General features: G+C 38.7%; 1 protein-coding gene across 1 annotated transcript in view; it reads right to left on the reverse strand.

Moving 5' to 3' along the window:
- Positions 1 to 2,782: 2,782 nt before the first annotated feature.
- The window catches only part of FER (FER tyrosine kinase), a gene marked incomplete at both ends in the record, with an annotated part of 430,653 nt that continues 418,947 nt past the window's right edge, over positions 2,783 to 14,488 (reverse strand). The window contains 2 exon segments of the mRNA XM_079702183.1: positions 2,783 to 2,925; positions 4,110 to 4,232. Coding sequence (XP_079558309.1) covers positions 2,783 to 2,925; positions 4,110 to 4,232 — 266 coding nt within the window.

Raw genomic sequence — 14,488 nt, forward strand, 5'->3', positions numbered from 1 at the left:
TTCATAAATTTAAGGAATTATGACAGAAACTACATAGGAGTAACAAATGCAACGTGTGAAAAATCCATTAACAAGACAAAGATTTGTGACCTGGCTGAATTACATTCAGACCAGTGGCAATTTTGGTTACTAAAATTTTGGTTACTGTTTTCTTACTAAACAAGTCATAGGGTTTTATGTGTTTCTGAAACCTTCTTTCCCTGTATCAACTTGCAAATTCAGAGGAGAATTTGTGTGTACGCTTTTTGGGTATGGATTAGCCTCCTAAAGTACATAATTCCAATAATTATCAGTGACAGAAGGGATGAATAAATTATGCTTCAAGCACAACAAAGTTAACAGTAAAAAATAATCTGCATACGTTTTTCTTAATGCATGTGCCTATATTAAATTTAAAATTCTATATAACTGATATGATCCTGAAAGACTCCCGATGAGTTATTAATCCTGAACTGTACCACTGCCTGCTTTGGGACAAAGAATAAAATAGAATTTAAATGCTGCAGATGTCACGATGTTTTGAAAAGCTTCTTTAATTTAAGCACACAGTTACGATGTGAACTGCAAATTTTAACAGCCTGGATGAGTGAAATATCAATGCCATGTTCGTTCTTTACACCAGAATGCAATGATTAAGCTTCAGGTCTTGTTCACAAAATTAAAGCCCAAACCATCATTCTCTCTCTTTGCTGAGAGCTTAGCAGTGCGGCTGCTAAGTGATGGGAGGCTGTTTTCTTTAAACAAAGAATATTACAGAGAGATGCACTTGGAAATACTGGCAAAGGGTGGAAATGTCCGCATTTTATTCTTGCTTTTGAAGGCTGGCAAGTGCCTGAAGACCAGAGCTCTTAATCTTAATTCATGAGTCTGTGCTTTGATTTACCACAGTATATGCCATCAAAAGACGGTTTCATTTTACTCATAATATTTGACAGAAGGGAAACAATACTGATTAAAAGAGTTACTTTGTATATTGCAATATTTTTGCGGGCAAGTTTATTATGCTTTCATTTTTGTCTGGATGTGGTAATCATTAAATGTGTATGAAACTTCAAGGAGATTGAAGTGGTAGACACAAGCCATTTTTCTCCTCAGTATTATCCTGTTTACTCTTGAAAGTAGTACTGGGTGTGAGCTGTGTGCAGTGATATTCCTAGGCAGCAAATAGGTGGAGGGGGCAGGAGGAATTTTCTATCCCATAAGCTCTTCCAATGAATGTAGACCAAATAATCACTACTGTGCTATTTGGACACAGGCCTGAGCACTTATTAAAAGCTCCCAGGCCACATTTACCCCTGAGCGTGACCATCTCTTACACACATATTTATCCTGAGAGGCAACTATATACAGACCATGGGGTAAGTTCCCTGGATGAAGCTAAGATTCAGCTAAAGACAATCCTAGTTTAAACTCTGTTACATTTTATTCATATGAAGCATCTCCAAACTGTGCTCATATATGGGTCAGCTAATGATAAGAATTTTCAGGTAGCAGTATAAGAGTAAATGAAGGGGGAAAGTGGACAAAGGAGGGCTATCTCTATAGCTTTTTCCTTAATAATGTTCATTTGACTTCTTAACCAATTTACTCCATTCATACCTGCCAGGTTTCTCAGTATTATGTGCGTGTGTGTGGCTGTGTGTCTGTGTGGGGGGCGCATGCCCATGTGTGTACACACATGGATGTGTTTATGAACTAGAATCATGAAATTCTGACAGCTCTGGAAACTGGCACAAATGAACAGAATTAAATTCTGGGATGTCTCCTCTCATATGAAGGTACTTAAAATTATGCTGTTATTTCTGTAGACTCGTGCTTTGGAATTTCTCTAAAGAATTTTTTGTTGACAAGAAGGCTGTATCTGTGAACTCCTGAAAACATTTCTTAGAACCTTTTTCGTGAATCAGACCATAGAATAAAGCGTGCGTGTGTGTGTATGTGTGTGTGTGTGTGTGTGTGTGTGTGTGTAAAAGCATAACTCTGGTAAGAAGGCAGATTTTCTATTTTCCTTTCCTTCTCTTTGATGATGACTTTAGCTGCCCCTTTCTCCAGACCGTCCTCCTGTTCCAACTTACTTCTTGCCTTCACAGCTGTCTGAAACATTCTTTAATAGCTGTGGCTTCAATTAAGAGCTCTTTGAGGACATTCCAGGCATCATTTTCTGATGCCTGGACAAAAGGGGAGGGAAACAACAGCTTTACCAATAAGACAGGAATGTGAGGATTCTTACACTGCGCTTATTTCTGGCGAGAAAGGAAAGAAAACCCCTAGGAGGTCTAAATAATTCTCAATATAAAATGATGTTTACAAATACACCCTTGCCTTGGCAGAGCAGAAAGCCAACTTTGGTTGGAATGTGTCCTGCAGACATGGCATTACCAATGCAGCTGATAGCACCAATCGAGTAGGGTCTGTGGCATGGGACAGCAGCCGTGAACTGGGTCTGAAGTAAAGAATCTCTGAGAAACATCGATGGTCCTGGTGTGAAAAAGATGGATTGGTTCCCCCTCACATTTAGAGCCTGTGCTTTTCTATTTACAAAGGACTGAAATGGCAGGATTGCTGTGGTGAGCTGAGAAGCCCTTGGTAGGACTACCTGTTTCTTGAATGCATTTGCCTTTGACTTTTTTTAACGGCACATATTTAAAAAACAGTTAATTAAAAAAAATAACCTTAGAAGACGGTTGCACATAACGTGGTATAAACTCATTGTTAACGAGAAGAACAATCTTACTCTGCTGGAGGACCAAGTCCTGGAGGCTGAGTTTGCACTGTTCTGTCACTATGTGATCTTCTTCTTGATGACAGTGAGCTCTTTCTGAAGTTCAGTGAACTTGGGGCGGTTTTCAGGTTTATAATCCCAACACTTCATCATAATTTTAAAAATGTCCTCTGGACAATGCTGAGGGGCTGACATTCGGTATCCTGAAGACCCAAGAGAAGAAGAACAGAATTTAGAATGGGGATAAGACATAAATGTTCACATAGGGCATTATGCAGTTTGTAATTTTTAGTACCTTATGTTGTCGGTTAATAGAAACAAAAAATCCATTTCAGGGCAAACTGATTTTTTTTCTGTAAGTAATGCAGACTTCAATATTAATAGAGCAACATCATTACCTTCTAGTTCAAAGAACCCACTTTCTGTTTGTTCATTTCTCACAAAGTCTGATGTAAGATACATCACATACAAATGCATGTTTTAGTTGCTCTAAGTATTTGCTTTTAGAATTTGCTTTTAGATGCTGTAGGCAGAGTTTTAAAAAATCATCTCTACAACTCAGGTTTTTGAAGATGAGGAAAAGGATGAGGATTTATAAACATTAATTTAAAAGTGAAATAAAAATGAGTATGAGGCATATTCCTTTACAGTCTGAGAAGAATATTATCTTTAATTCAAAGTCACCTGGCAGTGTCCTGGCAGTGTGCTGGGTGGTATGTGTGTGCCTGTGTGCATTTGCCTCAGGAGTGGTAGGAAAAGGGAGGAAGGAAGCTGGAAAGTCATCTTCCTACACCCGATTCTACAACCATGCCCCCCTTGAGGGGCCTGACCCCTAGGGCACTGGTGTTTTGTTGAAAGTGTTTTGTTGTTGTTGTTGAAAGCCAGGGACTACACAAGTGCACGTGAGGGTGTCACCGTCACCTGCTTATTCCTGTCCCTGATCTGAGAACACCATAGGGCTTCTTCAGAACTGTTCCAAAATTCTCAACTTCTTCTTGAAGTCTAACTACATTTCAATTTGCAGTAATATTAACAGTGTTTATTTGGCATAGAATAAAAAATAGGTGGTATTCCTCAATCTTCTGTTTCCCTGGAAGATAGTGAATGGCACAGCCTTGCAGGTGTCATGCCAGGCAGGGGGAGTGGAAGAAAAGCCTAGAGCTTTCTATTTTCAAAGAGCTGGGATCTATCTTTTAAAGTCTTTGTTGTTGTTGTTGGTTTGGTTGTTTAAGAGCCACACCATCCATAAAGTTCAAAAGCAGATTAACCAGCACCTCTTCTATCATGTGCCCGAGACTACTCCCTTCCTCTTCCCAGGAAATGCAGACACGGCACCAGCACTGCCCGGGATGGGTGTGAATACTGCTACCCTGTGTCTTTGGCTCACCTCTTTCCACTTGTTCCCGAGCTTGTTGATTTGTCATTCCAGGGTATGGGCAGACCCCTAAGCTGAAGGTCTCCCAGAGGAGGATGCCAAAGCTCCACACATCACTCTCAGAGCTGTATCTCCCTGAAGGGTGAACAAAACCACATTCAGGTCACTGGATAAGCGGGTGACCATTTCTGGTTGTGTATGTCTATGTCAGTCACATATTAACATATTTAAACTTACCAGGAATTCAATAACTAGTGATCTTATTTTCTTGACTAGTTTTGCTTTCCAGGAGTAGTAATATTACCAATTAAATGAATAGTCTTCAGGCTGCTACTTTAACCAAGCCAACTTCCAAATCACATTTCCACACCAAGAACAAATATTCACTCAGTATGCGAGCTTACTTTCTCTGTGGCCTCTAAATGAGATAGATAGTTTATATAAAAAAGATATAAATTTGTACACATCGATGCCTAGGAGATTAAATAAGTTGGAGTTCTGCAATTTTGTCTTCTGCCTGCATCATTTTCTTTCTACTAAAATTACAAACAAACTTAAAGCAATAAGGAAAGTTTCTTAACTTCAATTTTTTACTCATCACTGTTTACACATATTCTTACATGCTTAAAATTCTCATTTTCTCCACTGATAGTTTCATTTATGGAAAATACATTTTTCTGTGTTTTGAATAGAGTAGAAATTAACATAGCTGGCTGATAAAAACAACTTCTTTAAATTACATGGTGCTGTGTTTTGTCAAAATATCTTGGTGCACCTGCTTTACTGAATTACATAAGCTAACTCTTAGTTTGGTTTAGTTTTTTTTCCCTTGGTAATCTTCTAGAGAAACACAGAGATAAAAGCCAATACCAGATATCTTCTGGAATGAATGTGAAATCAAGGAGGGGAGGCAGAAAAGGCTATGAATTTTCAAGATTTTCCAACATATTTCTGCCATTCCAGGATGTATAAATGCTCATCCTCTCAAAATGTCTTGTTACTTTGAGTAGGATGGCCTTTTCTCTTTCTTGAAAACAGTACAATGAGAATGAGAGTATGCCTATGTTATAACTGCTCTGATGTCAGAGTTTGGAGTGTACTTGCTGATCATCGTCTCCAGCTGTGTGAATTAGCTTCCTTCTTACTAGACAGTAATTACGGACATTCACTATGCTAGTCGGTAGGAAGATTCGTTTCCCTGTCTGCATATCAACTCTTTTCCTGTTTGGCATCCAATAATTTAAAACTTTTTATGAAAATCATTCAATGGTTACAAGTTAAGACTAATTAACTCCTTAAGGAAGTACAAAGCATAGAGAGCCAAATACCTTATTTTTGTAAGATAGTATCTAGGAAGAGATCAAGAATGGCCAGTTGTATTATAAACTAAGATCACACTCTAGAAATGAAAGCTTATAACCTAACTCTGTAACCTTGACTTTTAAAAAAAATTTTATTTAACTTTATTATTTTTGTCTACGTTGGGTCTTCATTGTTGCATGCAGGCTTTCTCTAGTTGCGACGAATGGGGGCTACATTTTGTTGCGGTGCGTGGACTTCTCGTTGCCAAGCACGGGCTCTAGGCGTGCGGGCTTCAGTAGTTGTGGCACAGGGGCTCAGTAGTTGTGGCTCACGGGCTTAGTTGCTTTGTGGCATGTGGGATCTTCCCGGACCAGGGCTCGAACCCGTGTCCCCTGTGTTGGCAGGCGGATTCCTAACCACTGCGCCACCAGGGAAGCCCTGTAACCTTGACTTTTGAATCTGGTTTCACTGGATAATTTTTAAAAATTAATTAATAATTCTTTATTTTTCTTATTGAGATATAATTGACATAACATTATATTAGTTTCAGGTGTACAGCATGATGATTTAATATTTGTATATATTGCAGAATAATCACCACGATAAGTCTAGTCAACATCACCATCCATAGTCACCATCCATAGTCATAAACATTTTTTTTCTTGTGATGAGAACTTCAAGATGTACTCTCTTAGCAACTTACAAATATGCAATATAGTACTATTAATTATAGTCACCATGTTTTACATTAGACCCCCATGACTCATTTGTTTTATAACTGGAATTTGTACCTCTTGACCACCTTCATTCACCCTCCCCCTACCTCCTACTGCTTGACTCTGGCAACCACCAGTCTGTTCTCTGTATCTATGAGAGTGGTTTTGTTGTTGTTGTTTAGATTTCACATATAAATGAGATTATACAGTATTTGTCTTTCTCTGTCTGACTTATTTCCCTTAGCATGATACCCTCAAGGTTCATCCATGTTGTCACAAATGGCATGATTTCACTCTTTGCTAAGGTTGAATAATATTCTATTGTATATACACACCATATCTTCTTTATTCATTCGTCCATTGATGTAAACTTAGGCTATTTCCACATCTTGGCTATTGTAAATAATGCTGCAAATGAATATGGGGGTGCATATTATCTTCTTGAGTTAGCATTTTTGTTTTCTTCAGATAAATACCCAGAAGTGGAACTGCTAGATCATATGGTAGCTCTATTTTTAGCTTTATGAGGAACCTCCATACTGTTTTCCATAGTGGTTGCACCAATTTACATTCCTCCCGACAGTGGAGGAGGGATCCTTTTCTCCACAACCTGGCCAACATAGTTATTTCTCGTTTTAATAACAGCTGTTCTAACAGGTATGATGTGATAAGTCACTGTGGTTTTGATTTGCATTTCCCTGATGCTTAGTGATGTTGCGTATCTTTTCATGAAACTGTTGGCCATGTATATCCCTTCTTTGGAAAACTGTCTATTCTGAACTTCTGCCCATTTTTTAATCAGATTGTTTTTTGTCTTGAGTTGCATGAGTTCTTTGTATATTTAAATATTAACCCCTATCAGATATACGACTTGCAAATATATTCTCTCATTCGGTAGGTGTCCTTTTATTTTGTAAATGGTTTCCTTTGTTGTGCAGAAGCTTTTTAGTTTGAAATAGCCTAACTGGCTTATTTTTGCTTTTGTTGCCTTTGCTTTGATGTCAAATCCAAAACCTCATCTCCAGCACTAGAGCTTACTGCCCATGTTTTCTTCTAGGAGTTTTATGACTTCAGGTCTTATAGTCAAGTCTTTAATCATTTTGAGTTAATTTTTGCATATGGTGTAAGATAGTGGTCTGTTTCATTCTTTGGCATGTGGCTGTCCTGTTTTCCCAACATTTATTGAAGAGATGTCCTTTCTCCATTGTATATTCTTGCCTCCTCTGTCATAAATTAATTGACCATTTATGCATGGGATTATTTCTAGGCTTTCTATTCTGTTCCATTGATCTGTGTGTCTGTTTAATTCTAATACCATGCTGCTTTAAATACAATAGCTTTGTAGTATAGTTTGAAATCAGGGAGCATGATGCCCCTGGCTCTGTACTTCTTCCTCAAGATTGCTTTGACTGTTCAGGGTCTTTTGTGGTTCCACACAAATTTTAGTATTATTTGATCCAGTTATGTGAAAAATGCCATTGGAATTTTGATAGGGATTGCACTGAATCTGTAGATTGCTTTGGGTAGTATGAACATTTTATTAATATTGATTCTTCCAATCCATGAGCATGAAATATCTTTTCATTTACTTGTGTCTTCTTCAGTTTCTTTGGTTGTGTCTGATAGTTTTCAATGTACAGGTTTTTCACCTCCTTGGTGAAATTTATTCCTAGATATTTTATTGTTTTTGATGCAATTATAAATGGAACTGTTTCCTTAATTTCTCTTTCTGATAATTTGTTATTAGTGTATAGAAGCACAACAGATTTTTGTATTTTGACTTTGTATCCTGCAATTTACTGTATTCATTGATTAGTTCTAACAGTTTCTTGGTGGAGACTTTAGGATTTTCTATATAATATCATTTCATCTGCAAATAAGGACAGTTTTACTTCTTCCTTTCCAAATGGGATTCCTTTTATTTCTTTCTCTTGCCTAATTGCTGTGGCTAGGACTTCCAATACTATGTTGAATAAAAGTGATGAGAGTGGGCATCCTTGTCTTGTTCCTGTTCTTAGAGGAAAAGCTTTCAGCTTTTTACTGTGAACTGTGATGTTAGCTGTGGGCTTGTCATATCTGACCTTTATTATGTTGAGGTACATTTCCTCTGTACCCACTTTGTTGAGAATTTTTATCTTAATGGGATGTTGAGTTTTGTCCAATGCTTTTTCTGTATCTATTGAGATGATATGATGATATGATTTTTAGTCTTTATTTTGTTAATGTAGTGCATCATGTTGATTGATTTGCAGATGTTAAACCATCCTTGTATCCTTGGAATAAATCCCACTTGATCATGATGTATGATCCTTTTATTATTTAATGTATTACTGAATTCCGTTTGCTAACATTGTGTTGAGAATTTTTGCTTCTGTGTTCATCAGGAACAATGGCAGAAGAGAGGGGAGGAGACTCCTCAGTCAGGGTTGGAGCAGATCCAGAGGGGCTCTCCCAGGAAGGTTAGATTCATAGTTTACTTGATGTGCCCGAACTTCTTGAGGTGACATTGATGTAGGTGCTGAAGCATCTGGGGGTGAAATACTGGTCAGTACCTCAAGCCAGGTTCTGTGTCACCAGCTGCTGCACGTCCACATCCTGAAATCTTGAATGTGGACTCGACCTGGCCATGGTTACACTCTGCAGCCCCTCCAAGTAATTTTCTTTTCTTGTGATGTCTTTGTGTGGTTTTGATATCAGAGTAATGATGGACTCATAAAATGAGTTTGGGAGTATTCCCTCTTCTTCTGTTTTGGAAGAGTTTGAGAACGACTGGTATTAATCTTCTTTGAATGTATGGTAAAATTCACCAGTGAAGCCATTCATTCCTAGACTTCTTTTTGTTGAGAGGTTTTTTTGTTACTGATTCAATTTCAGAAGGTTTTTGTTTGAGAGATTTTTTTCATTTTTTCTAGGTTGTCCAGTTTGTTGGCATATAGTTGTTCATAGAAGCCTCTTACCATCCTTTGTATATCTGTGGTATCAGTTGTAATGTCTCATTTTTCATTTTTAACTGTTTTGATTTGGTTTCTGTCACTTTTCTTTCTTGCTGAGTGTAGCTAAAGTTTTGTCAATTCTATCATTTCAAAGAAATAGCTATTAGTTTCATTGATCTTTTCTATTGTCTTTTTAGTCTTTATTTCATTTATTTCTGCTCTGATCTTTGTTATTTCCTTCCTTCTAATGACTTTGGGTTTATTTGTTCTTCTTCTAGTTCCTTGAGGTGTGATGTTATGTTGTTTGAGATCTTTCTTGTTTCTTGAGGTAGGCATTTATTACTATGAACATACATCTCAGAACTGCTTTTACTGCATCACCTAACTTTTGGTATGTTCTATTTCCATTTTAATTTGTCTCAAGGTAATTTTGACTTTTCTTTTGATTTATTCTGTGACCCATTGGTTGTTCAGTAGCATGTTTAACTTCCACATATTTTTGAATTTCCTAGCTTTCTTCTTGTAATTGACTTCTAGTTCTATACTGTTGTGGTCAGAAAAGATGCTTGATGTGATTTCAGTCTTGTTAAATTTATTAAGACTTGTTTTGTGGCCTAACATATAATCTGTCTTGGGGAATATTCCACATGCACTAGGAAAGAATATGTATTCTGCTTCTTTTGGATGGTATGTGTATACTGATCTATAGATATCTATATTTATATATATATCTGTTAAGTTCATCTGGTCTAAAGTGTCATTTAAGGCTGACATTTCCTTACTGATTTTCTGTCTGATCTTTACATTGACTCAAGTAGGGTACTGAAGTCCCCTACTATTATTGTATTGCTGTTTATTTCTCCTTTTAGGTCTGTTAATATTTGTTTTATATATTTAAGTATTCCTATGTTAGGTGCATAAATATTTACAAATTTTATATCCTCTTGTTGGATTGACCTCTTTATCATTATGTAATGCCCTCCTTTGTCTCTGATTACAGTCTTTGTTTTAAAATCTACTTTGTTTGATATAAATATAGCCACCCCAGCTTCCTTTTGGTTTCCATTTGCATGGAATATCTTTCTCCACCCCTTCACTTTTAGTCTTTGTGTGTCCTTATGTCTGCGATGAGTCTCTTGTAGGCAGCATATAGATGGGTCTTATTTTTTATTCCATTCAGCAACTCTGTCTTTTGACGGGCAAATTTAGTCCCTTTACATTTAACATTGTTATTGATATGTATGTACTTATTGCCATTTTAATTCCTTTCTCGCTGTTTTATAGTTCCCCTCTGTTCCTTACTTCTTCACTTGCTCTCTTCCTTTGTGGTTTGATGACTTTCTTTAATGGTATGCTTAGATTTTTCTCATTATCATTACTGTATCTACTATAGATTTTGACTTTGTGGTAACCATGAGGCTTACATATAACAACTTACATTTTTAAGTTGATTAAAAAAACTGAAGATTGAACACATTCAAAAGCTCTACATTTTCACTCCCCCCTGCCTTGTTTTATGTTTCTGATGTCAGATTTTACATCTATTTATCTTGTATATCCCTTAACTAATTTTTGTAGTTATAGTTTTAATTTTTTTTGTCTTTAACCTTCATACTACCTTTATAAGTGACTGATCCACTACCTTACTACATATTTACCTTTGCCAGTGAGATATATATATACTTTCATATATTTTCTTGCTACTAATTAGCAACCTTTCTTTTTAGCTTAGAGAAGTCCCTTTACCATTCCTTGTAAGGCCAGTTTAGTGGTGATGAACTCTTTTAGATTTTGCTTATCTGGAAAACTCTTTCTCTCTCCTTCAATTTTGAATGATAACTTTGCCAAGTAGAGTATTCTTTGTTGGAATTATTTTTCTTTCAGCGCAGTGAATATATCATGCCATTCCTTTCTTGCATGCAAAGTTTCTGTTGAAATATTTGCTGGTAGTTGTATGGGGAATCCCTTGTATATAGCAAGTTGTTTTTCTCTTCTGCTTTTAAGATTTTCTTTAACTTTTGATACTTTAAATATAATGTGTTTGGTGTGGGTCTCTTTGGATTCATCATCTTATTTGGAACACTGTGGGTTTCCTGATCTGGATGTCTCTTTCCTTTCCCAGGTAGGAAATCTTCAGGCATTATATCTTTTTTTTTCTTTAAATAAATTTCTTTATTTTTTATTTACTTATTTTTGGCTGCGTTGGGTTTTTGCTGCTGCGTGAGGGCTTTCTCTAGTTGTGGCGAGCGGGGGCTACTCTTTGTTGCGGTGCATGGGCTTCTTTCTCATTGTGGTGGCTTCTCTTGTTGTGGAGCACGGGCTCTAGGCATGCGGGCTTCAGTAGTTGTGGTGCACAGGCTCAGTAGTTGTGGCTCACAGCATCTAGAGTGCAGGCTCAGTAGTTGTGGCGCATGGGCTTAGCTACTCTGCAGCATGTGGGATCTTCCCAGACCAGGGATCGAACCCATGCTCCCTGCATTGGCAGGTGGATTCCCAACCACTGTGTTGCCAGGGAAGTCCCCCATTATATCTTCAAATAAGTTTTCTGCCCCTTCTTTTCTCTCTCTCCTCCATCTGGGACTCCTATAATGTAAATATTAGTCTGCTAGATGTTGTCTCATAAGTCCCTTAAGCTCTCTTGGCTTTTTTCATTCTTTTTTCTTTTTATTGCTGTGATTGGATGAGTTCCATTGCCCTTTGAGCTCACTGATCCTTTATTCTGCTTCATGTAGTATGATGTTGAACCTCTTTAGCATATTTTTCAATTCAGTTATTGTATTCTTCAACTCTATGTCTTTTCTTTGGTACCTTCTTATATTTCCTATCTCTTTGTTGAAATTCTCACTATGTTCATCCATTCTTTACCAACTTTAACATTTTATCAGGTGGATAAAGTATGTCCGTTTCGTGAAGGTTTTTTTCTGAGGTATTATCTTGTTCTTTCGTTTGGAACACATTCCTCATTTTGCTTGACTTCCTGTGTTCAAGTGTTCATTTCCATGCATTAGATGAAATAGCCACCTCTCCCAGTCCTGAAGGAGTGGCCTCCTGTAGGAGGTAAAACTTACCATCCAGCTCTGACCTAACTCTCCATTTTCTCTCAAGCCTTTGTGATTGTCCAAGCAGCCTATTTTATTTTTTAATAGCTCCTAGTAGTTGAAGGTGTTCCAAGACCTGTCAGTGTCCCAAAGAGGAATATCTAGCACATAGATTCAAGCTGATTGGAAGCCAGACCCTCAGGCAGCAACTTTAAAGCATGCAAATATATACAGTCCTGTCAGACTGCAAGTGTAAGCCATGCTGGCTATCAGAGCCAGGAGATCTGGAATGTACCCTGGATTACAGTCACAAAAATAGGGGCTCCAGACAAGTGTGTAAGTTCCTTTCTGGGAGATGCTGACAAATTGTAGCGAGGCAGAGCGAGTCACAAAATCGTGTTCTCTGGCCTGCATTCCCTGAGAGCACCTTGATAGGCTTCTAGACATGTGACAAACCTGGAGCCTGCCCTCAGGCTGAAGCTCCAGCACAAGATTATAGGCCTTTCATGGAAAGACTGTGCTCCTGGGTCTGTTGCCTCTTGCTGTGCCCTGAGGGTGGTAGCTGTTTAAGAACGCTTTCTCAGTTCTGTGGGACCCAGGAGTGTCAGCCCTGCTGGTCACCAGAGCCAGGCAATGTAGAGGTGTCTCCTGGCAGCAGCTGAAAAAACTGAGGCACCAGACAAGTGTTTAAGCTCCTTTCTTGGAGACACCAGTGAGCTAGAGTGAAGCAGAGGGATAGCACAAAGACGGCATCCACCAGCCTCATTCCCTGAGAGCAATTCTGTAGGTCCCTAGAAGTGTGCCAGACCAGAAGCCTGCCCCTCACGCCAAAGCTCCTGGATAAGCAAATGGTCTTTATCAGAAAGACTGGGGGTGTGCTTCAGTCTGCTGCCAGTGCAGTGCCTTGGGAGGTGGCAGCCTGCCAAAAACTCACTCTCAGATTGTTACAGTCCTGTGGGTTCCAGGAATACACGACCCCTGGTCTCCAGAGCCTGGTGATCAAAGGGTGTCCCCTGGGTGGCAGCTACAAAAACCAGGGCACCAGACATGTGTAAAAGCTCCCCTCTGGGAGATACTGGCACTCTGGATCATAGCAGAGGGAAAGCACGAAGATGGTGCCTGCCAGCCTCTGTCCCTAGAGACACCCTGTCAGGGCCCTAGATGCATTAAATTAGATGCCTGCCCCTGAGGCTAATGCGTTAAGATTAGCAAGTGAAGCTCTTTCATGTAAAGTCTAGGAGTCTCTCCATAGCTGCTTCTGTGCTGGGCCCTGGGGTGGGTGAGCCCTTTAAGAAGCAGTTCTCAGCTTTCTAAAGCCTTGAGGGTCTCATGGATGCAAGCCCAGATCATTTTCAAAGCCAGATGTTTTGGGGGCTCATCTCTCAGATGCAGGTCTTAAAAGATAGGATGCCTGATGTTCCTTTGCTCCTCAGGGAGAAGCTATAGGTTTTGAGTTCCCTCCTGATTGTGGGTCACTGAACCAGGGGTGGGATTTAGGGCAACATTTTAAGTCAGCTGCTCCTACCTGCTTCCATGTGGCTTTTTTCCTCCTTTGCCCAATGTGTACGAGTTGCTCAGCTAGTTTTCAGGTTTTTTTCAGGGGCAAATGTTCTATATGTAGCTGTAGATTCAATGTGTCTGTGGGAGGAGATGAGTTCAGGATCTACCTATATCACCATCTTGACCTGAAACCTTGCTGGATAATTGTAATGGGCTAAAAGTTACTATCAGCCATATAGCACATTGCTAGTTTTCCATGTCTCATTTGATGCTCACAGTACCCTTTGCAGGGGAAGACACTATCATTCTCATTTGCAAATTAGAAAACATAGGTGTAGAGAAATAGATCACTTGCTAAGGTCATGCAACTAATGACATGACTGGTTGGGAAACCTGGTCCTGATGGCTGATCCAGGACTCTCTACATTATAAATCCTACCTCTCTTGCATTTCAGAGTACTTAGTTACTTCACAGTAATTAAATTTCTATGGGTTGTATCAGCCCCAAGTTCGCAGGTGACAAATGAAAAAATTTCTTTTAATGATTGATACACAGATTGTTTTATTCCTTAGTTGGAAATCAGTATCTTATTTGCCCCTTACAATCACAGTACCTTTGATAACAGCTGTACTGAGGAGGCAGTATATGCTGAAGAAGCTATGAAGTACGCTACCACTGTGTGCTTAAAAAGGGGGGGAGATATGTACAATTAGATGGCTGAGAAATCTCTGAGAAGAATACAACAATATGATAAGAGTATTTGCCTTTAGGAAGGGGAATTACATGGCTAGAGACAAGGGTGGGGAGAGGGGCTTACATTTCATTGTAGGCCCTTTACATACTGCTTGACTAAAACAAAACAAAGCAAAAACAAGTTTATGCATCATCTTTTCAAAAATTA

Source organism: Hyperoodon ampullatus, assembly GCF_949752795.1.
Source record: "Hyperoodon ampullatus genome assembly, chromosome: 4".
NCBI lineage: Eukaryota > Metazoa > Chordata > Mammalia > Artiodactyla > Ziphiidae > Hyperoodon > Hyperoodon ampullatus.